Source organism: Eutrigla gurnardus, assembly GCF_963514095.1.
Source record: "Eutrigla gurnardus genome assembly, chromosome: 1".
NCBI classification, from domain to species: domain Eukaryota; kingdom Metazoa; phylum Chordata; class Actinopteri; order Perciformes; family Triglidae; genus Eutrigla; species Eutrigla gurnardus.
In genome coordinates, this window is record NC_139915.1 from 37,199,746 (window position 1) to 37,221,902 (window position 22,157).

Below are 22,157 nucleotides of genomic sequence, written 5' to 3' on the forward strand. Positions count from 1 at the left end.
GCCGGCCTCGGGCTCAAACCCACGGGGCCCACGGCACATTTCTGCCTCTAGAGGTCCCCAAACAGAGGTGGTGGTGCCGGAGCAGTAGCACGGGATCATGGGAGTAGTTAGGAGACGGGAGGCGAGGACACGAGGAGACAGGGGACTTAAAAACGAGGAGACAGGAGGCAAGGACACGAGGAGACAGGAAGCGAAGACACGAGGAGACAGGAGGCGAAGACGAGACACTAGGAGACAGGAGGCAAGGACACGAGGAGACAGGAGACGAAGACACAAGGAGACAGGAGGCTAAGACACGAGGAGACAGGAGGCAAGGACACAAGGAGACAGGAAGCGAAGACACGAGGAGACAGGAGGCGAAGACGAGACACGAGGAGACAGGAGGCAAGGACACGAGGAGACAGGAGACGAAGACGAGACACAAGGAGACAGGAGGCAAGGACACGAGGAGACAGGAGGCGAGGACATGAGGAGAAGCATGAGTCTGTCTACGTAGACTACCACACACATTTATTCTGAAATAAAGTTCCCTGAGGGACACCGGAAGGGGTGGGGCTTAACTCTCTGTGGTAGGCTGAGTTTGGGATCGCATGCATTTGCTCCTATGCATGCACGAGACTTGAGAGGATCCGGCGAAACTCGTCATAAACACGTCAAGTTCCCACCACGTCAAGGTGCACTTCACAGACTTTTTTTTTTTTTTTTTTTACTTTATTAATAATTATATACATAACAAAAACTGTCGAGCCAGGGGAAACTTCACGGACTTTGCACAAAGAATATGGCCTGCCCAGTGGGGCTGGCTTTCTTCGTCGCTGACGAACTCGAGCCGAGGCATTTGAAGTCCCGTTGTTGACGGAGGCTGAGGAATTTTCTCACGTGGGAAATACCACGTGATAATTCTAACCAACTAGGGCAACGTTGAGGGGAGTGTCTTATGTCCGCACTTATTTCAGACCATCTGCACAGAAAAGCATGCGGAGGGAGGTACCTGGAGATACCGCGAGTTTTTAAAGCCATGTGACATGTCGCAAAGGGAAGTTATCACCAGCATTTCTGACGTTTTTATCCCAGAATGCCTGGTTTTGCGAGGCAAATGCATGCGCATGCATGATTGGAAACGTGCCTATTGACATCAGTTGGACGTCACGTTGAGTTCCGCTGGGAAGGAAAGAAAAGTTAGGTCCCACCGAGATTTGAACTCGGATCGCTGGATTCAGAGTCCAGAGTGCTAACCATTACACCATGGAACCGCATGATGCCGCGGAGACGGCAATGCGCTATATATATATATACGTCATGTGACAACGGTGAGACGTCTTTATTGTAGTACAGAATATTAAAAAATGAATAATATGAAATCTATATCCATAAAAAGTAATGAACTGAACTTTGGACACTTTTGCCAAATATGATAAAAATAAATAAATTAAAAATATTAGAATTGTATTGTGAAATAAATTACGATGATCTGTTTGTTTAGTTTCTGTTCTTTTATTTATCTGATTATTTGATGAATATTTTTATTATTATTAAATGTAAATGATTATTTATTGATGTATTGGCAGACACTTCCGCCTCCCGCCACCAGGTGTCAGTGTAACACAACACATTGCCTGGGCGGACGCTGTTTCCTGTCCCAGCTCATTAATAATCAGCTCATAATCAACACTTAGCTCACATTTCAAAAGAAAATACTGAACTGAATCTAATTCTGTTTCCTCCAGGAAGAAATATTTTATGTTTTCACATAAACCTAGCTGTTGTAAGTTGACTTATTATCAAATATTATAAAACATTCTCAAGTATGGAGACCCAAACTATTCCAAATGAACTGAATAAATAAGTATTTAAACGATAACATATAATATATAATTGCATGAATTAATGCAGACAATATCTAATAAACCATAAATGTGTGAAATAATACACGTGAACAAACTAGTTCATTATTAAGAACAATATTTCAACTATTGTTTTATTTCATTGTTTTATTGACAGACAAAGTGACCCCATGAAGTTAAATTCATATGTATGAATAATAAAATGAATAATAGTAAATTAAACCTGTATTGTTGTTAAAACAAGCCAAATTAAATAATATTGAATATAATCAAATTAACTTTAATAATAATTACTGAATTATTATGTGGTTGCTTATTTTTTCTGTTGTTTTAATTCATTTATCACTATTTTTAGATTTACAAGGAAATGTGTGTCCTTTGTATATTTGTATGTGTATTTTGTATTTCCATTACTCATATTAATTGTATTGATCATATCAGAATTATATTATTATGTTTTAGTATTAAAAACATGTATGTCGAGGTCTTTTTCTCCTTTGTATTAACGTTGACTCTCGGTCTTCATGTGTGACAAGCTGCAGCTGCTGTGACTGCTGATTGGCCGGTTTGAAGTGGCCACTGCCTGCTGATTGGACGAGGTGACCTTCCATTTAAACACAGCTGACAATTTCACAGCTAAATGAAATGATATGGAGACTGTCAGACAGCAGGTCCAGCAGGCCAGCAGCTCCAGCAGGTCCAGCAGGTCCAACAGGTCAGCAGGTCCAGCAGGTCCAGCAGGTCAGCAGGCTAGCAGGCTGTGTGATCCTGCAGAGGAAGGCCAATGTGCTGCGTCAGCAGGACCGCGGCATCGTTAGCACAGCTGGCTGCTCAGAATGATCAGGATTTATTACTATTTATTATTATTACATATATGATGTTGATGGTGTCTCGGTGCAGCAGTGAGTCTCTGAGACCTGAGACCTACTGCAGGAGGGTAGCTCCTCATTTGGAGGTCTGGTAGTAACGAGTCACATGACTGCAGTGTTAACTATGTAACATAAAATGTTCTATATATTTATACTGTATTTACTCAGAGCAGATAGAGATTATGTACTTGTGTGGTTTGCAAGACAGATTCAAATCAAATCCTTCACAACAAAAAATTGTGCTGACTCATGGTGCATTCACACCAAACGTTTCCTCCATCAAGGCTGAAATCACCAGGAAACCAACCCCATCCTGCCTGGGTTCATGACATCATCCGGAGCTGTATCCACTGGATCCACATTGTAGTCCATCAACACTCCAAATAAGGTCATCTAGACATAAATACAGCAGTGACCTTGTTGTTTGGACCACATAGTCTGGTCTGGTCTCTGGACTAATGTGTGCTACTATCTAGACCTCTGGGGGACCACAGACAGTCTCTGGTTTCGTAATGTGGTCTACTCTCGTGGTAAACCTTATATCTTACATCTTTTATCTTATCTCCTTTTAAAGAGAGGAAACTCTCTGGCTGCAAAGCATCATGGGAGCAGAGAAAACGTGATGTAGAGCTGGTGCAGTTATTAACATGTTTAGTGTTTTTAGAAGAATATTTAAAACCTGAAGTTTCATGAACACATGAAAAAGACAACAGCACGTTGGACTTGGTGGACCCAGATCAGTTTTCCCTGATAAAAAGATTCATGCAGCAACAAAAAAATCTTTTATTTGATTGCAGCCAGTAAAACATTCTCCTCTCGGCTGAACGAAAGCTTGTTTGTTCAGGGTTTCGTGGGTCAGCAGGACGAGGATTCAGAGAGCCCTTCCATCAACTGGCCTCCAGTCTACTGTGATTGTCGTTGTGCACCAGGAGAACAAATCAACACGGGGCGAGAAGCAAGTTACAACATGCACGTCACACACAAAGATTGCATAGCTCTTCACTGGTTTTGCCCTTTTAAAACTGTGCTTTTTTTCAGAGAAGGATCCCGTCACTGGATCTGGTCTCTGCAAAAGCACTGACGTCCGAAAAGCCCTGTTTCCTCTCCAGCGTGTCCAAAGAGAGTCTCGGAGGAGCGAGACTGTCCGGAGAGAGACGCCGTTGCCATGGAGATGCTTGTCGGTGTAATCCGGTTATCGCCGCTCTGAACTAAAAGCGACGACTTTCCTCTCAGAAAAGTTTCTAGCTGTCTTTTACGATCAGAAGCCTGCAAGTCCAGAACCATACCCTCCGGGTCTCTGCCACAGAAGAAGATGCTCCGCCGGCGGTAGAAAGGACAGGCACTGAGTCGAGGAGGGTCAGGGTTCAGGTGGAGGGTGAGGACCGGACCAGGTGAGTCCTCTGCAGGATCATCTCATATTCGTACGTGGAAGTTACTGCAGAGAGAAACAGGATGATGCTGAACGCTGCTGTGGATCGTTAATGGTCACATCTCTTGAGCTCAAAGGCAAAGTCCTGCCCCTTCCTGTGTTGCTCATGGGACCGAACCAGCATGTAACGCTACTCACACTTACAGGTTAGAATTAGCAACCTAGATACCTAATAAACAAGATATAACTAGAAACCTAGATAACTAGATAACTAGTTACCAAGATATCTAGATACCTAGACACCTAGTAAACAAGATATCTAAATACCTAGATACTTAGATCGCAAGATATCTAGATACCTAGTAAACAAGATATAACTAGAAACCTAGATAACTAGATAACTAGTTACCAAGATATCTAGACACCTAGACACCTAGTAAACAAGATATCTAAATACCTAGATATCTAGATACTTAGATCGCAAGATATCTAGATACCTAGTAAACAAGATATAACTAGAAACCTAGATAACTAGATAACTAGTTACCAAGATATCTAGACACCTAGATACCTAGTAAACAAGATATCTAAATATCTAGATATCTAGATACTTAGCAAGATATCTAGACACCTAGATACCTAGTAAACAAGATATCTAGACACCTAGATACCTAGTAAACAAGATATCTAAATACCTAGTAAACAAGATATCTAGACACCTAGATACCTAGTAAACAAGATATCTAGACACCTAGATAACTAGTAAACAAGATATAACTAGAAACCTAGATAACTAGATATCTAGATAACAAGATACCTAGCTAAATTGCTACCTAGCTATCTCGCTAACTAGATACCTAGCTAACAAGCCAGCCATTCTTATCCTCTGTAAATATTTTACTTTTTACTGCGGTACAATTATCTGACAGTTTTAGTTTAAGCACTTTAACTAAGTATATTTTGATGCTGATACTTTTTTACTTTCACTTCGGTAAAATACTGAATGCACTGTATTGTGGTATTACTACATATGCTGCATTAAAAACCGGTCCCCCAGTAAGACCGGTATAGTACCTCAGGAATTCTGGTGCCTTCGAGACCATGTTCTCGAAGTCGGAGAAGGAGAGTTTGCTGTCTCCATCGAGGTCGGCCTCCTCGACGGATTTATCACAGACCAGCGTGACCTCCTCTGGCGTCAGCTCTCCTTTGGTCAGCTTGTTCAGGGTCTTCTTCAGGTCCTCCTTACAGATGAAGTTGTCCCTGTTAAAGTCTGGACCACAACCAGAAGACTAGACTCAGAGAGAGTTCGGCTGAGAAACGACGGACGAGGATCAGAAATTTAAAACATCCAAGAACTGTTTAAAGGTGCGCTGGTACTCCAGCGAACCCTGATCCAAGACCCTGACCCAGCTAATCTGGGACCCTGGTTCGCTGGTACTCCAGCGAACCCTGATCCAAGACCCTGACCCAGCTAATCTGGGACCCTGGCCCAAGACCCTTGACCCAGCTAATCCAGGATCCAGCTAATCAAGGACCCTGACCCAGCTACCCCTGATCCAGGACCCTGGCCAAGCAGGGACCCTGTCCAGCTAAAACTGATTCAGGACCCTAACCCAGCTAATCCAGGACCCTGACCCAGCTAATCCGGGAACCTGGCCCAAGACCCATATCCAGCTAAAACTGATCCAGTACCCTGACCCAGTTTACCCTGACCCAGTAACCCCTGATCCAGAACAAAGAACTACTTGTTAAAAACTTAACAGCCAACAGTGTATTTCTGAGTCCTGGTCTTAGGACTTGCGTCTTACCGTAGATCTTGAAGGCATATATGGTCTTGAGCTCTCGGGGTGAAGTTTCACAGAGTGCAGAAAACATGTCGACAAAGTCGTTGAAGCTGAGGTTCCCCTGTCCATCTTCGGAAAAGGTCTCCACGATCCGGTCTCTGAACGGGTTCTCCTGCCAGGACACGGAGACCCAACAGTTCAAACCTCACTAATAACAATATTGATTATAATACATGTTGCTCTGGAACCAGTTTTCCTTGGCCGAGAACCGGCCCTCAAAGTGCCTTTGGGGGTGGGGTTAAAGGGACTAACGATCAGTTCTACCTTCAGCTCCGGCATGGTGACGATAAGTGTCGGGGGAACTTTGATGTCGGGGTTGTTGGTGTAATCCAGCGGCACCAAATGTGGAGCCAGGTCACGATATCGGCTGTGTAACCTGCAACACAGCGGGGGGGGGGGGGGGGCATTTGGTTGAAGAGGAAGTTAGCATCAGTGTGTCTCCCGTCAAAAATAGAATGGAAGTAGAGCGGACAATGTACTGAAAATGGTGATTGTTGTTGGTTGTCATGGTCACCAGGAAGCGGATGTCTGGCTAGTTAGCGTGTTAGCTGTGTAGCTAGTTAGCTATGTATCTATAGACCACTGCACTCATTTCCTGTAACGTGTAGCATCAAAGGCAGAGTTGGTTGTTTGGAAAAACCACATAGACTTTGACTTTGAATGCATCGCCAAACCAAAAGGCCTGCCACGGCCACAGATGACACATTTTGACATGGTGGCCCGACTGGGGTACCTGACTCTGTGGCCTGACTCGGGTACCTGACTCAGTGACTCGGGTACCTGACTCGGTGGACTGACTCAGGTACCTGACTCCGTGACATGGGTACCTAACTCGGTGGCCTGACTCGGGTACCTGACTCAGTGACTCGGGTACCTGACTCGGTGGACTGACTCGGGTAGCTGACTTTGTGACGCGGGTACCTAACTCGGTGGACTGACTCAGGTACCTGACTCCGTGACATGGGTACCTAACTCGGTGGACTGCCTCGGGTACCTGACTCGGTGATGCAGGTACCTGACTCGGTGGACTGATTCGGGTACCTGACTAGGTGATGCGGGTACCTGACTCGGTGGACTGACTCGGGTACTTGACTCTTTGACATGGGTACCTAACTCGGTGGACTGACTAGGGTACCTGACTCGGTGATGCGGGTACCTGACTCGGTGGACTGACTCGGGTACCTGACTCGGTGATGCGGGTACCTGACTCGGTGGACTGACTCGGGTACCTGACTTGGTGATGCGGGTACCTGACTCGGTGGACTGACTCGGGTACCTGACTCGGTGATGCGGGTACCTGACTCGGTGGACTGACTCGGGTACCTGACTTTGTGACGCGGGTACCTAACTCGGTGGACTGACTCAGGTACCTGACTCTGTGACATGGGTACCTAACTCGGTGGACTGACTCGGGTACCTGACTCGGTGATGTGGGTACCTGACTCGGTGGACTGACTCGGGTACCTGACTCGGTGGACTGACTCGGGTACCTGACTGTGGACTGACTTGGGTACCTGACTCGGTGATGCGGGTACCTGACTCAGTGGACTGACTCGGGTACCTAACTCGGTGGACTGACTCAGGTACCTGACTCGGTGATGCGGGTACCTGACTCGGTGGACTGACTCGGGTACCTGACTAGGTGATGCGGGTACCTGACTCGGTGGACTGACTCGGGTACCTGACTCGGTGACTTGGGTACCTGACTCGGTGTGTTGGACAGTGGACTCACCCCAGGATCTCCTTCCTGGTGAAGAAGCTGCAGTCCTGTAAACAGACAGAGAGTCAGGGACCGGTCCTCAGGGAGGATCTGCTTTCACAGCATCACTCAGCATCACATGGGGCTGCAGACGCGGCCATGGCCAATCAGGCGGCTGCTATCTGTTCTCTTCTCATGGTTCTATTCTGTTCTATGAAACACCTCTTCATTGTAATGAAGAAGACTGATCTGTCGATGTTCATGAATCATGTTGTTACGTCATTATATATGAATACAGTATTATGCATACTACTAATAATACAAATAACAATAATCATAATAACAATCATCATGACAATAATAATAATCATAATTACAGTGACACATAAATATAAATAACCGGAGGAGCCGGTCCGGACCTGAAACGCCTCCAGCTGCTCGTCGGTGAAGGTCGTCTGCTTGTTGCCCATCCTGCTGCATCACACTGGAGTCGCATATCCATTCAGGACGACATGTTCCGGTCTACATCACGCTCCTGGTCGGGGTCGAGTCTTCTCCTGCGCGTCCAGGTCGCAGCTGTCCGCTGCAGGAGAAGGTGATTTCTACGCCTCGGGGACGCGGATGGGAGGCGGGCACCAGCGTGCTGCCTTCAGGGGAGGCCCGGCAAACCACATACCAACCCAACGATGCACTTACAGTGAAATGCAGAGACAGCACTGTTAAATATATATATATAACGTAGATGTTAAATTAAAATTATATCTGAAATAAGTGCATCACTGCCATCTAGTGGCAAAAAGGATTTTGCGCCACTAGATGAAAGGATTAAAGGATTTCAATATGATAAAATGTCTCATTCTGTGATTTTATGTTTTAGATGTTCACACTTTATATTTTATCGTGTAATGTGATCAGAGTGAACCCTCCTCCTCTTAGACAATCTGTGCTCAGGGTGAACCCTCCTCCTCTAAAAGATCTGTGATCAGAGTGAACCCTCCTCGTGTAGAGGATCTGTGATCAGAGTGAACCCTCCTCGTGTAGAGGATCTGTGATCAGAGTGAACCCTCCTCCTCGTGTAGAGGATCTGTGATCAGAGTGAACCCTCCTCGTGTAGAGGATCTGTGATCAGAGTGAACCCTCCTCCTCGTGTAGAGGATCTGTGATCTTCAGAGTGAACAGGATGGCAGGCAGCGCGTGGAGGTCAATGGTGAGAGGAGTTGATTTGTAAATGAACGAGGATGTTTGGAAACATGGCGGAGTTGTGTCGTGACAGTGTCCGGAGGCGTCGGCGTCTCCTCCGCGGTGTTCCGGAGAGTCACGGCCGATTTCTGTACGTCGCTGTTAGCATGATAGCACGTTAGCTACGTGTGTGTGTGTGTGTGTGTGTGTGTGTGTGTGTGTGTCCTTCAGCGGGATGACAGTGCTGTAGCTAGCAGAGCTAACGGATCACCGGAACATTCATGTTCGTCACCGTGTCCGCCCCACACCTGCGGGAGTCACCTTCCAGTCAATCCGCCGTTACAAACCGGAGGCCACCGGCTGACACCCGGTAGTCCACCACCGGCACCAGACTACGTTCAGAAAGTTACCAATTTAAGGGTCACCTTGCCCGATGGGCGACATCGGCACCTCGTTGGAAACCACCGAACGGCTACTCAGCGAGAAGAGAGTTTTCCAGGGAATCCGGCGTCCATGAAACCCATCGGACAGTTAGGACAAGAATAGATTAGAAGTTATTTAGTCATAAATGAGCGTAACGTTACCGCACTAACAGCTTCCGCTAGTAAAAACGCTATAAATGTCACTCAAATACGATTACATTTAGTTTGCATAACTTCAAGAAAGCAAAATATATAATGTAAGTTAATTGGCTTGATTTGTTTATAGTAGTTTATAGGAATTCACACCAGAATATATAAATGATGCTGAAACGGGTCAAAGGTCAGATGAGCAAATCACTGTGGAAGGTTGTTTGTGTTGAAGTTGACCTTCGTGTTGACCTTCCTGTCCTCCTCCAGCTGTCCCAGGTGGTGGCGGGGTCCACCAGGAGAGCCGCTCTGTCTTCAGCCTCCTGCAGGGGGGTAAGTAGTCCAGATCCACAGTAGTCCAGATCCACATTAGTCCAGATCTACGGGCCTGCAGCACACACGGACATATATACAAGTAAACAAGTATGTTATACACAGTAAACAAGTGTTGTGTGTCATAAATAAACAAGTGTGTATATATATATGTGTGTGTGTGTGTGTGTATATATACACATACACACAAATAAACAAGTATGTGTATATTTCATTTCAATGTATACATATATATGTATAAATTGTGTGTGTGTGTGTGTATATATATATATATATATATATATATATATACAGGTATATTTATTTCAAATGCTAAACATACATATTTGTTTCAGATTCAGACCGTCACCCTGATCCCCGGCGACGGGATTGGACCGGAGATCTCCGCTGCCGTCGTCCAGATCTTCGAGGCGGCCAAAGTGGGTGTGGTCTCAGATGAGACGGGTGTTTTGTGAGGCGCGGCGGAGGTTGTTTCACCATGCTGATGTTTTTACCCCGCAGGCGCCGGTCCGGTGGGAGGAGAGGATCGTCACGGCGATCAAAGGACCCGGCGGCCGATGGATGATCCCGCCGGACGCCAAGGAGTCCATGGACCGGAGCAAGATTGGACTGAAGGGTACGTTCATGTGGAGGGCGGCGTACAGGCGTCCTGAGGCGTAACCATGGCAACAATCTTAATTCTTTTAAAGCAGGAAGACACCACAGGAACGGTAGAAAGCCCCGGTTGAGTTGTAGAGAACGTCACTCTTCCACTTTGCCCCTTTTTTTTGTCACTTCCTGCTGATATTTCACAGTAAAAGCATCATATGCTTCAAAAGGATGTAATCTCTCTGGCTTTTAATGTGAAAAGACTACAGGAAGTGGAGAGCTTTGTTGTCTTAACAGTGATAAATGATCCTGAGAAACCGGTTGAGCTGGATTTTTTTTTTTGTTTCTCTTTGTCCCCCCCAAGGACCCCTGAAGACCCCCATCGCCGCCGGGCACCCCTCCATGAACCTGCTTCTGAGGAAGACCTTTGACCTCTACGCCAACGTTCGACCCTGCATCTCCATCGAGGGCTACAAGACCCCCTACACTGACGTGAACCTGGTCACCATCCGGGAGAACACGGAGGGCGAGTACAGCGGCATCGAACACACGGTGAGTTCCGTACGGTCCCCCAGAGGTCTAGATAGTAGCTCACATTAGTCCAGAGGCCAGACCAGACTATGTGGAGGAACCAGAGACTGTCTGTGGTCCCCCAGAGGTCTAGATAGTAGCTCACATTAGTCCAGAGGCCAGACCAGACTATGTGGAGGAACCAGAGACTGTCTGTGGTCCCCCAGAGGTCTAGATAGTAGCTCACATTAGTCCAGAGGCCAGACCAGACTATGTGGAGGAACCAGAGACTGTCTGTGGTCCCCCAGAGGTCTAGATAGTAGCCCACATGAGTCCAGACCCTGTAGTGATCCTGGTGAACCCCCCTCACTGTCTCCCTGTAGGTCAGCTAGCCGCCGCCGCAGACAGGAAGCTCCTCCTCATCTTCAGGGTAAGGAGGAGGAACCTGGTCCCAATGGGGGGGCCGCCATGGTCCCGATGGGGGGGCCGCCATGGTCCCGATGGGGGGACCGCCACGGTCCCGATGGGGGGACCGCCATGGTCCCGATGGGGGGACCGCCACGGTCCCGATGGGGGGGCCGCCATGGTCCCGATGGGGGGGCCGCCATGGTCCCGATGGGGGGACCGCCACGGTCCCGATGGGGGGACCGCCACGGTCCCGATGGGGGGACAGGGGTCTGTGTTTTTACTGTCAGCTCAGATCTAAATCAAACTAAAATATTTAAAACTCTTTTGATACTTCCTGTTGCCAAGACAGGAAGTCGTTCAACGTAAATACAGGAAGTGGGTCGCAGCGTTCAGATGGATCTGTCAGCTGGCAGTAGATGTGTATGTGTGATGTCACTTCCTGTTAAAAGACCTCCGCTCGCACTGATGAGCTTTGTGAAGTCCGTTCTCCTTCCTCTCGTGTTTTCCCCTTCGTCCGTCCCGGTGTGACCACTTCCTGTCTCTCTCCATCTCACTGCCTCCGATCCGATGCAGCTTCACCGTGGAAGTCATATAAAAGTCCTTGAAAATGCCTTGAAAGTCCTTGAAAACACCATAAGTCATCACTTAAATGCCTTGAAAGTTATAAAAAAAATACCTGGAAAGTCCTTGACAATGAGCTTCCTGTCCCGTCTCGCCCCGTAGATCGTGGACGGCGTGGTCCAGAGCATCAAGCTGATCACGGAGGACGCCAGCAGACGCATCGCCGAGTACGCCTTTGAGTACGCCCGCAACAACCAGAGGACCAGCGTCACCGCGGTCCACAAGGCCAACATCATGTGAGTCCAGGACCAGGACCAGGACCCTGGAGGACCGCAGGGTCCCAGGTTCCCTAATGGATCACTCACTTTGTCACCCTCCCTCCCCTCCTGTCTCTCTGTCTCCCCCCCTCCCCTCCTGTCTCTCTGTCTCCCTCCTATCTGTCTCCCTCCCTCCCCTCCTGTCTCTCTGCCTCCCTCCTGTCTCCCTCCCTCCCCTCCTGTCTCTCTGTCTCCCTCCTATCTGTCTCCCTCCCTCCCCTCCTGTCTCTCTGTCTCCCCCCCTCCCCTCCTGTCTCTCTGTCTCCCTCCTATCTGTCTCCCTCCCTCCCCTCCTGTCTCTCTGCCTCCCTCCTGTCTCCCTCCCTCCCCTCCTGTCTCTCTGTCTCCCTCCTATCTGTCTCCCTCCCTCCCCTCCTGTCTCTCTGCCTCCCTCCTGCCCTCCCCTCCCCTCCTGTCTCCCTCCCCTCCTGTCTCCCTCCCTCACTCCCCTCCTGTCTCTGTCTCCCTCCTATCTGTCTCCCTCCTATCTGTCTCCCTCCCTCCCCTCCTGTCTCTCTGCCTCCCTCCTGTCTCCCTCCCTCCCCTCCTGTCTCTCTGTCTCCCTCCTATCTGTCTCCCTCCCTCCCCTCCTGTCTCTCTGCCTCCCTCCTGTCTCCCTCCCTCCCCTCCTGTCTCTCTGTCTCCCTCCTATCTGTCTCCCTCCCTCCCCTCCTGTCTCCCTCCCCTCCTGTCTCCCTGTCTCCCTCCCTCCCCTCCTGTCTCCCCCCCAGGAGGATGTCAGACGGCTTGTTCCTGAGGAAGTGTCGTGAGGTTGCCGAGGGTTACAAGGACATTAAGTTCACGGAGATGTATCTGGACACCGTCTGTCTCAACGTGAGTTCATTGGTGGACATGTTGGACGTGAGGAGGTCACATGACCATGGCTTCCCGTTTTCTGTTTCCTGTCCACACTGAAGAGTTTTCTTGTTTCCTGTCCCCGGTTCTCGTGGACTACAGATGGTCCAGGATCCGACCCAGTTCGATGTCCTGGTCATGCCCAACCTTTACGGGGACATCCTCAGGTCAGTCCCTTTAACTCACACCTCCAAACCGAGCCCTGAGAGTCCAGGCTGCCGGTCCTGATCTGGTCTTGTGTCTCCTAGTGATCTGTGTGCCGGTCTGATCGGAGGTCTCGGCGTGACCCCCAGCGGGAACATCGGAGCCAACGGGGTCGCCATCTTTGAATCGGTCAGTTTCCTTTACTTCACTAACCATTTAGCTAGACCAGCAGAAAACTAGACCGGCAGACCATTAGTCTAGCAGACCAGCAGACCATTGGACCAGCAGACCATTAGACCGGCAGAAAACTAGAACGGCAGTTCATCAGACCATTAGACCAGCAGACCATTGGACCAGCAGACCATTAGACCAGCAGACAGCTAGACTGGCAGACCATGAGACCAGCAGACAGCTAGACCGGCAGACCATTAGACCAGCAGACAGCTAGACCGGCAGACCATGAGACCAGCAGACAGCTAGACCGGCAGACCAGCAGACCGATTACGCCTGGTTCACACCAGACACGGAGCGCCGCAAAAAGGCGCGGCCGTCCCGCACCGTGAAGCGATCGTTTCGGCCTCTGCTCTATTTTTTTCGCGTGCCGCGAGCGAACGCGTCAAAATTATTATTATTTTTTAAAGCACTTTTCAAAATAAAATACCGCGATTGACAAATGCGATCATATTTGTGTATCTCAACTTGCACTGGGAAACAGGAAGAGAAAAAACATTTAATAAATAAACAAATATGTGTATTTCAACTGTATATCTGCACTCCTACTCTCTACTAGAGCATGACACGGGAGTGGATTTTCACTCCCATCCCATCCCACTCCCAGAGAAAAAATCCCATCCCGCTCCCACTCAAAATTACTCCCACTCCCATCCCACTCCCATCCAACTCCGTTTTTTTTTTTTTTTCATCACATTCAACTCGCATGAATCTATGCAATATAGAACGCAAGTCAAAATAGTTTTGGCTCACTGAAAGATGACTACAAAAATGGACGTGTCTGTCCTTTTGGTTGTTTAACACGGCTGAAAATCATCATCTATTAATGGCGTTCCCGCTCCCGTTGATTTTTATTCCCATCCCGTCCCAATCACGGGATTAATAAAACTTTGACTCCCATCCCGCGGGAATCCCACGGGAATCACGTGACCCGCGGGAATTCCCGAAAAATGTCATGCTCTGTCTACTACCATACACACTCTGTGTCTCTCTCTCTCTCTCTCTCTCTGAACGGATAAATAAAATAAGTGTTCAAACTTCTTGGTTACAGAAACATGGTGTATTAATTTTATGGGGTTATTTACTCCATAATGAAAAAATAGCTCTGAATGAACAACAGCTGAGCAGAAGCGCTTGTGGACCGCCGTGTCTGGTCTGAACAGGGGGGCAGCGTTAGACCAGCAGACAGCTAGACCGGCAGACCATTAGACCAGCAGACCAGACGCTGTGATGTAGTGACCAACAGAAGCCACCAGAGGTCAGTGTGTCTAGCGGACCAGGAAGCTGAGGGTTTGTGCTGATCCTGCAGGTCCACGGCACCGCCCCCGACATCGCCGGCCTGGACTTAGCCAACCCCACCGCCCTGCTGCTCAGCGCCGTCATGATGCTGCGTCACATGGGTTTCCATGACTACGGCAACAAGATCCAGGTGGCCTGCTTCGACACCATCAGGGACAAGAAGGTGAGCTCTCCAGAGACCAGACCATGTGGAGGAAGCAGAGACTCACTCGTGGTGGTTTCAGACCTGGTTGGGGTCTACGTGGAGGGAAGCCCCGCCTCCTCTCTGGTGCTAACGTGTGTCTCTGTCTCAGGTGCTGACGAAGGATCTGGGAGGAAACGCCAAGTGTTCCGAGTTTACAGCCGATATCTGCCGTCGCATCCAGGACCTGGACTGACCGGGACCGACCTGGACTGACCTGGACCGACCGGCACCCAACTGGACCAGCCAGGAACCACCGGGACCGACTGTTCTGACCTGGACCAGCCGGGACCGACCAGGACCGACCTAGATTGACCTGGACACACCGAGACTGACCGGGACCGACCTAGACCGACCGGCACTGACCGGGACCGACCAGACCGACTTCGACCCACCTGGACTGACCGGGACCCACCTGGACCGACAGGGTTTTTTCTTCATTTCCATAAAGAACCTATATTATTATTATTATTATTATTATATGTAGTTTTTCCTGGTGATGCGTGTGGAAGGGGGCGTGGCCTCCTCCTCCTCAGCAGCAGTCTGTTACCGTGACAACATTCAAACATAACGCACAAATGTCACATGACCAAGGGTTTCTACTCCACGCTCTGCTTTCATGTCTGTCGGACAGTCGCAACTTTTTAACGGTAATCTGGTGGAAACGTAACGTATTTATTGCTTCCTGTCTCCGGTCCACGGAGGAGGACTCTTCTGGTTCCTCGGAGGAGGACTCTTCTGGTCCACGGAGGAGGACTCTTCTGGTCCACGGAGGAGGACTCTTCTGGTTCCTCGGAGGAGGACTCTTCTGGTCCACGGAGGAGGACTCTTCTGGTTCCTCGGAGGAGGACTCTTCTGGTTCCTCAGAGGAGGACTCTTCTGGTTCCTCAGAGGAGGACTCTTCTGGTTCCTCGGAGGAGGACTCTTCTGGTCCACGGAGGAGGACTCTTCTGGTTCCTCAGAGGAGGACTCTTCTGGTTCCTCAGAGGAGGACTCTTCTGGTTCCTCGGAGGAGGACTCTTCTGGTCCACGGAGGAGGACTCTTCTGGTCCACGGAGGAGGACTCTTCTGGTCCACGGAGGAGGACTCTTCTGGCCCGGCTGCTCTCACACATCTGCTCATTAAAGGGCTGTTTGGAAAGATCAGTGTGAAGGCTCCTTGTTTGCGTGTGCGTGTGTGTGTGCGTGTATATATGTCTTAATGAGATAATCTTCAAACATAAACACAGTATGGACATTTAAAGACTCAAGAAAACAAGTTATTGATCTGTTATTGATGAAAGCGGCTCAGCAGGAATTAGACGTGTATTTGACGGGATCCAAGTATGAAAGTAAGACTTTTACACAACAAAGCATTCCCTGACATTAGACTGGAGAAAATAAATAAAATATGATTAATCGGTTCAAAAAATATTCTAAAATATAGAATAGAAATAAAAATAAATAATGATAAAATAGAGTAAATTACAATAAGAAGTGCTAAATATATGTAAATAAATATTTAGTTCTATGCATGTAAATAAAAGTGATGCAAATAGGCAGTACTCCTACTTTCACCAAATAGTACTTGTTGGAAAATTAAAGGTGGCACGAGACATTAAATATTTTGCACCTATTTTATTGTGAAAATCCCGGACCGGATACACGCGGTGTATTCCCGGCAGCTTTGAAGCGGGACCGTTTCCTGCTTCCTCTCAGTCCGCTCTCAGAAGACCCAGTCCGGAATCAGCCTCCCCAACAAAGTCAGTAGGGGGTCAGCGCGACCAGCCCGAATCCGGTTCCGTTAGACCACCGGGACCACCGACGGCGGGAAAATGGCGAAGACGTACGACTATCTGTTCAAGCTGCTACTGATCGGTGACAGCGGCGTCGGGAAGACCTGCCTGCTGTTCCGGTTCAGCGAGGACGCCTTCAACACCACCTTCATCTCCACCATCGGTGAGTCCACCGGGGGGGGGGGGGCACTGACCGGAGACCCCCGGTCAGTGGGACTGAGGGTGGAGTTAGCCCCGCGAGCTAACGGGAGCTAACGGAAAGTGAAAGCGCTCCGGAGGCAGGAGACGCGCAGATGTTAGCCGCAGCCCGGTGACCTTTGACCCCTATTATTATTATTATCATCATCATTAGAACCCAGCCGGCGCCGTGTTTAGAGGTGACGTCATATAAAGACTTCAGACTATCAGCGGGGTCAAAGGTCACCGGCATCAATAAGGTGGAATTACAAAAGTAGTGTACTTCAGTCCACTTTTGACCATCATGTACTTTGTGTACTACTGGGCAGGCAGAACTAGTACAGCAAAGTATCATTGGAGTACTTCAACTTTACTTTACTCCACTACACTTAAGTTACTTCCTGTGCAGCTAAAACCTTGTATCTCCAAAAGTGTTTTCACAGTGTGTATTAGTACTTTTACTTACAGTGGAGTGTTTTCACAGTGTGTATTAGTACTTTTACGTACAGTGGAGTGTTTTCACAGTGTGTATTAGTACTTTTACGTACAGTGGAGTGTTTTCACAGTGTGTATAAGTACTTTTACGTACAGTGGAGTGTTTTAGCAGTGTGTATTAGTACTTTTACGTACAGTGGAGTGTTTTCACAGTGCGTATTAGTGCGTATTAGTACTTTTACGTACAGTGGAGTGTTTTCACAGTGCGTATTAGTGCGTATTAGTACTTTTACGTACAGTGGAGTGTTTTCACAGTGCGTATTAGTACTTTTACTTACAGTGGAGTGTTTTCACAGTGCGTATTAGTACTTTTACGTACAGTGGAGTGTTTTCACAGTGCGTATTAGTACTTTTACGTACAGTGGAGTGTTTTCACAGTGCGTATTAGTACTTTTACTTACAGTGGAGTGTTTTCACAGTGCGTATTAGTACTTTTACTTACAGTGGAGTGTTTTCACAGTGCGTATTAGTACTTTTACGTACAGTGGAGTGTTTTCACAGTGCGTATTAGTACTTTTACTTACAGTGGAGTGTTTTCACAGTGTGTATTAGTACTTTTACTTACAGTGGAGTGTTTTTACAGTGCGTATTAGTACTTTTACTTACAGTGGAGTGTTTTCACAGTGCGTATTAGTACTTTTACGTACAGTGGAGTGTTTTCACAGTGCGTATTAGTACTTTTACTTACAGTGGAGTGTTTTCACAGTGTGTATTAGTACTTTTACGTACAGTGGAGTAGAGAGTATAGTGTCGAAAATGTTGTGAAAAGTCACAAAAAGATGTTGTTTACTCTGTTCTACCATCATCCTGTGACGGGTCCCGGGTCCAGAGAGGGTCTGGCTAAGGCGGGGGATTTATCTTTTCTAGAATAAATATGTTATTTTCACCTTTCAGAAGAAAACGAATAGTCTCACTCGCATTATTGCATGTTTATTTAATGGATATAGAATTTTGGTTACAAGTTACAGAATCGAATCGAATCGTTACAACAACAAAAAATCGTCCTTGAATCGAATCGCCAACTACTGTATCGTTAATCGAATCGCTGTGAAGCCAAAGATTCACACCCCTAGTTAAAATATATCTGATCAGTGTTAACAGTTTGTCCTGAAGGGGGCGCTACAGACCTGAGATCAGCATGTTTCTCTTTTTGTTTTTGTTTCAGGTATAGATTTTAAAATCAGGACGATCGAACTGGATGGAAAGAAAATCAAACTGCAGATCTGGTGAGTTTGATCAATACATGCTGATCAGTGAGGATCAATACATGCTGATCAGTGGGGATCAATACATGCTGATCAGTGAGGATCAATACATGCTGATCAGTGGGGATCAATACATGCTGATCAGTGAGGATCAATACATGCTGATCAGTGAGGATCAATACATGCTGATCAGTGGGGATCAATACATGCTGATCAGTGACTCAGTGAGGATCAATACATGCTGATCAGTGAGGATCATTACATGCTGATCAGTGACTCAGTGAGGATCAATACATGCTGATCAGTGACTCAGTGAGGATCATTACATGCTGATCAGTGAGGATCAATACATGCTGATCAGTGACTCAGTGAGGATCAATACATGCTGATCAGTGAGGATCAATACATGCTGATCAGTGAGGATCATTACATGCTGATCAGTGACTCAGTGAGGATCAATACATGCTGATCAGTGACTCAGTGAGGATCAATACATGGTGATCAGTGAGGATCAATACATGCTGATCAGTGACTGGATGGATGATATTGATCACTTGTCCCTGCAGGGACACGGCGGGTCAGGAGCGGTTCAGGACCATCACGACGGCCTATTACAGAGGAGCCATGGTATGACCCGCCCCCTCCTGCTTCCCGCTCTGCTACTGGACAATGGATGATGACGTGTCACTTCCTGTGTCTTGTGTTCCAGGGCATCATGCTGGTGTATGACATCACCAACGAGAAGTCCTTCGATAACATCAGGAACTGGATACGCAACATAGAGGAGGTAAGCCCCGCCCCCACATGACGTCATCACATGATGACCTCCTCAAATGATGTCACCACACCACCATTGAGCTGCTGGTGATGACGTCATGTGGTGATGTCATGCCTGAAGATGGTGGCATACGAGCCATCGCTGCCCTCTGGTGGCCAAACAGTGTTTCACATGAAGTCATGAACATCAAACGGAAACATGTTTGTTTGTTTGTTTGTTTGTTTCATCAAACATATTTAGGGCCCGAGCGCCGATAACGTCGGGCTGCGAAGCCCTATTGAAATGCTGTCGTTTATTATTTTTCCCATATCACGGCCTTTTTGGGGGCCTTAGCAAAATAATTAGCTTACCAACTTTGGTGTGCTAATAGAAAACGGCGAAAATTCAATGATTTTAATTATATATATTCTTTATGATTTATAATAAAAGCTTCATCTGCTGCAGTTTCATGTTAGATCTGGTTCCACATGTGACAGCTGACCACAGACAGTCACACAGACAGTCACCACAGACGGGTCATGTGACATAAGCCTGTCCTGTCTTACAGCATGCGTCGTCAGACGTGGAGAGAATGATTCTGGGGAACAAGTGTGACATGAACGACAAGAGACAAGTGTCCAAGGAGAGAGGAGAGAAGGTCCACTATTATTATTCACATTATTGTTATTCATATTATTATTACTATGAATATTATAAATTATTATTATTCATATAATGATTATTAATAGTATTATTATTAATATATATTATTATTGTTATTACTATGAATATTATATATTATTATTCATATAATGATTATTAATAGTATTATTAATATATATTCATATTATTCATATAATTATTATTTATTATTTATATTATAGATTATTATTCATATAATTATTAGTTATAATTTATATTATTATTCATATAATTATTAGTTATTATTTATATTATTATTATTGTGATGATGTAACGATGACAGTTAGAGCACGTGACCTCCTGCTTCTCCGTTTCCTGAATAACAGCTGGCCATCGACTACGGGATCAAGTTCCTGGAAACCAGCGCCAAGTCAGGCATCAACGTGGAGGAGGTGAGTCATGACTCAGCACTTCTTCCTTCCATGACTCGGCTGAACAGTAACGGTGGAGCTTGTGTCGTCTGCAGGGCTTCTTCGTCCTCGGCAGAGACATCATGACGAGGCTGAACAGGAAGATGGTGAGTTCACTTCCTCTTCCTGCCTGCAGCTGATTGGTCCACGCTCTGACCTCTGACCTCTGTGTTCCCTCCAGAACGACAACAACCCGTCAGGAGGAGCGGCGTCGGTTAAAATCTCTGAGTCTCGATCCAAGAAGAGCTTCTTCAGGTGTTCCCTGCTCTAGCTGCTCCTCCTCTACTCCTCCCGTACGCCTATATATATATATATATATATATATATATATATATATATATATATATATATATATATATATATATATATATATATATATATATATATAAGATATATATAAAAATAGATAAAGATATATATTTATATATATATATATATAAATATAGATAAAGATATATATTTATATATATATATATATAAATATAGATAAAGATATATATATATAGATATATAATGTATATATATAGATAAAGATATATATAGATATATATATGTATATAGATATAGATATAATGTATATATATAGACATATGTATATCTATATATATATATAATCATTTAAATGTTTGTTACAAACCAAAAGTAAAAACCAAAGGCTGAAGATAAAAAAATATATATAAATACAATTTACATATATAACATAATATATATTGTTATAAATATTAATATATGTAAGAATGTTATGTTCAGTCACATTATTGACGCATTTAAAGAGAAAAGCTTTGTTACATAAATTAATTCAAACTTAAAAATGTAAAACTAATAGTTCAAAGTTGGTTCAGTTACATTAAATAATCAATTTTATCGTCTATTAATAACTTAAATGTCTACTGACATGATGTAAATCCACTTTATCCACGTATATGAAACCAATAATCCAACCCTGAACTCATATCGATGTACAGAACACGTTCAATCATGGTGATTGATCACTTATTGATCCGTCGTTCTTCGTGTGGTCTTCCTGTGGAACCGGCTGGTGTTTCCTCTCGTCCAATCAGGAGCCAGCGTGGACGCAGGGACTCCCTTCAAACGTAGGAACATTTAACTTGTCAGTGGACAGGAGGTGGTGTCAGAGGTCCGCTGACAGGAAGTCAGAGACACTGGAAGCCATCACTTCCTGTTGGAGGTCACGTGACATTCAGGGTCTCCTGTAAAACAGAGTTCTGTTTGTTCTTTTCATGAAATAATGAAGTTGTTGACGCTTTTCTATATTTTTGTATTTTATATTTTTCTTTAACATGAAAAAACAAGACGAGTTGGTTTGATTTTTTAATTCAGTTTGTTTGACTTGTTTTTTATGAAATAAAAGAGTATTATTCATATTTATTTACTCTCATTTAGAAACAATTAGAAGTTAAGTTTGGATTTACATTAAACATATATCACCTTTTTATACCTGAAATAAATAACTTAAATGTTTGGAAGAATCTGACAGAAATAAAAAGTCACATTTTACAGATTTTTATTGATGATCGGAGTTGTTTGAGCTCCGACTGACGTTTATGTTTACGTTGTTGTTGTTTGAATATCGTGTTGAACTGATTTGTTTACAGAATCACTGCAGCAGTATTATTATCATAACAATTATTAATAATCCTCTCTGTTTGTGCTTTAACTAACTTCCTGTCTCTCCCCCCCGATCAATACTCAATATGGCATCAATCAATACTGACTGATCAGCAGTGAAAAATAATGTATCTTCTTCATGTCGTCACTTTCAGGTTCTTTGGTTGATAATTTACCTGTTGAATTAATCAATAATCAATCTTCTATT

The 22,157-nt window shown here is 45.8% G+C and overlaps 4 protein-coding genes across 8 annotated transcripts in view; 2 read left to right on the forward strand and 2 right to left on the reverse strand.

Annotated features, from left to right (window-relative positions):
* Positions 1-4,011: 4,011 nt before the first annotated feature.
* On the reverse strand, positions 4,012-9,618 carry LOC311015418 (calcium and integrin-binding family member 2-like). The gene is made up of 7 exons (XM_084012645.1): positions 9,076-9,618; positions 8,045-8,316; positions 7,659-7,693; positions 6,191-6,302; positions 5,891-6,038; positions 5,157-5,352; positions 4,012-4,148 (listed from the first exon to the last, which is right to left on the reverse strand). Exons 2-7 carry the CDS (start codon positions 8,093-8,095, stop codon positions 4,127-4,129), a joined length of 564 nt encoding a protein of 187 aa, XP_083868771.1. The 5' UTR covers positions 8,096-8,316; positions 9,076-9,618; the 3' UTR covers positions 4,012-4,126.
* Positions 8,737-15,942, forward strand: LOC311015392 (isocitrate dehydrogenase [NAD] subunit alpha, mitochondrial-like). Of its 2 annotated transcripts, XR_014597345.1 has the most exons (12): positions 8,737-8,832; positions 9,644-9,706; positions 10,042-10,125; positions 10,208-10,322; positions 10,659-10,846; positions 11,936-12,069; positions 12,822-12,924; positions 13,048-13,112; positions 13,194-13,278; positions 14,630-14,782; positions 14,913-15,055; positions 15,105-15,942. XR_014597345.1 is itself a non-coding variant. In XM_084012607.1 (11 exons), the coding sequence occupies exons 1-11, from the start codon at positions 8,806-8,808 to the stop codon at positions 14,994-14,996; spliced, it is 1,101 nt and encodes a 366-aa protein (XP_083868733.1). In that variant the 5' UTR covers positions 8,737-8,805; the 3' UTR covers positions 14,997-15,942. The 2 variants fall into 2 exon arrangements, 1 of the variants encoding a protein (XP_083868733.1); XM_084012607.1 differs by having other exon boundaries at positions 14,913-15,942.
* Positions 15,943-16,434: 492 nt separating this feature from the next.
* On the forward strand, positions 16,435-20,693 carry rab8b (RAB8B, member RAS oncogene family). Its single transcript, XM_084012635.1, has 8 exons — positions 16,435-16,737; positions 18,412-18,472; positions 19,018-19,078; positions 19,161-19,238; positions 19,777-19,866; positions 20,237-20,302; positions 20,377-20,427; positions 20,502-20,693. Exons 1-8 carry the CDS (start codon positions 16,614-16,616, stop codon positions 20,589-20,591), a joined length of 621 nt encoding a protein of 206 aa, XP_083868761.1. The 5' UTR covers positions 16,435-16,613; the 3' UTR covers positions 20,592-20,693.
* Positions 20,694-20,857: 164 nt separating this feature from the next.
* plekhg4 (pleckstrin homology domain containing, family G (with RhoGef domain) member 4) overlaps positions 20,858-22,157 on the reverse strand; it is a 45,552-nt gene continuing 44,252 nt past the window's right edge. For 3 of the 4 annotated variants that reach the window (XR_014597341.1, XM_084012573.1, XM_084012572.1), the window contains one exon: positions 20,858-22,157. This exon is cut by the window's right edge. The gene's annotated coding sequence lies outside the window, so the exon portion shown is untranslated. The other variant, XR_014597342.1, reaches the window with a different exon arrangement.

Bases quoted from the DNA above. Each gene is read 5' to 3' on its own strand.
- LOC311015418 (XM_084012645.1), bottom strand. From the start codon at position 8,095: ATGGGCAACAAGCAGACGACCTTCACCGACGAGCAGCTGGAGGCGTTT. The intron at 7,694-8,044 runs GTCCGGACCGGC...GTCTGTTTACAG, and splicing joins AGCAGCTGGAGGCGTTTCAG to GACTGCAGCTTCTTCACCAG. The intron at 6,039-6,190 runs GTAGAACTGATC...GTGTCCTGGCAG, and splicing joins TCACCATGCCGGAGCTGAAG to GAGAACCCGTTCAGAGACCG.
- LOC311015392 (XM_084012607.1), top strand. From the start codon at position 8,806: ATGGCAGGCAGCGCGTGGAGGTCAATG. The intron at 9,707-10,041 runs GTAAGTAGTCCA...TATTTGTTTCAG, and splicing joins CTTCAGCCTCCTGCAGGGGG to ATTCAGACCGTCACCCTGAT. The intron at 10,847-11,935 runs GTGAGTTCCGTA...CTCGCCCCGTAG, and splicing joins ACAGCGGCATCGAACACACG to ATCGTGGACGGCGTGGTCCA.
- rab8b (XM_084012635.1), top strand. From the start codon at position 16,614: ATGGCGAAGACGTACGACTATCTGTTCAAGCTGCTACTGATCGGTGAC. The intron at 18,473-19,017 runs GTGAGTTTGATC...TTGTCCCTGCAG, and splicing joins AAAATCAAACTGCAGATCTG to GGACACGGCGGGTCAGGAGC. The intron at 19,867-20,236 runs GTCCACTATTAT...CCTGAATAACAG, and splicing joins CCAAGGAGAGAGGAGAGAAG to CTGGCCATCGACTACGGGAT.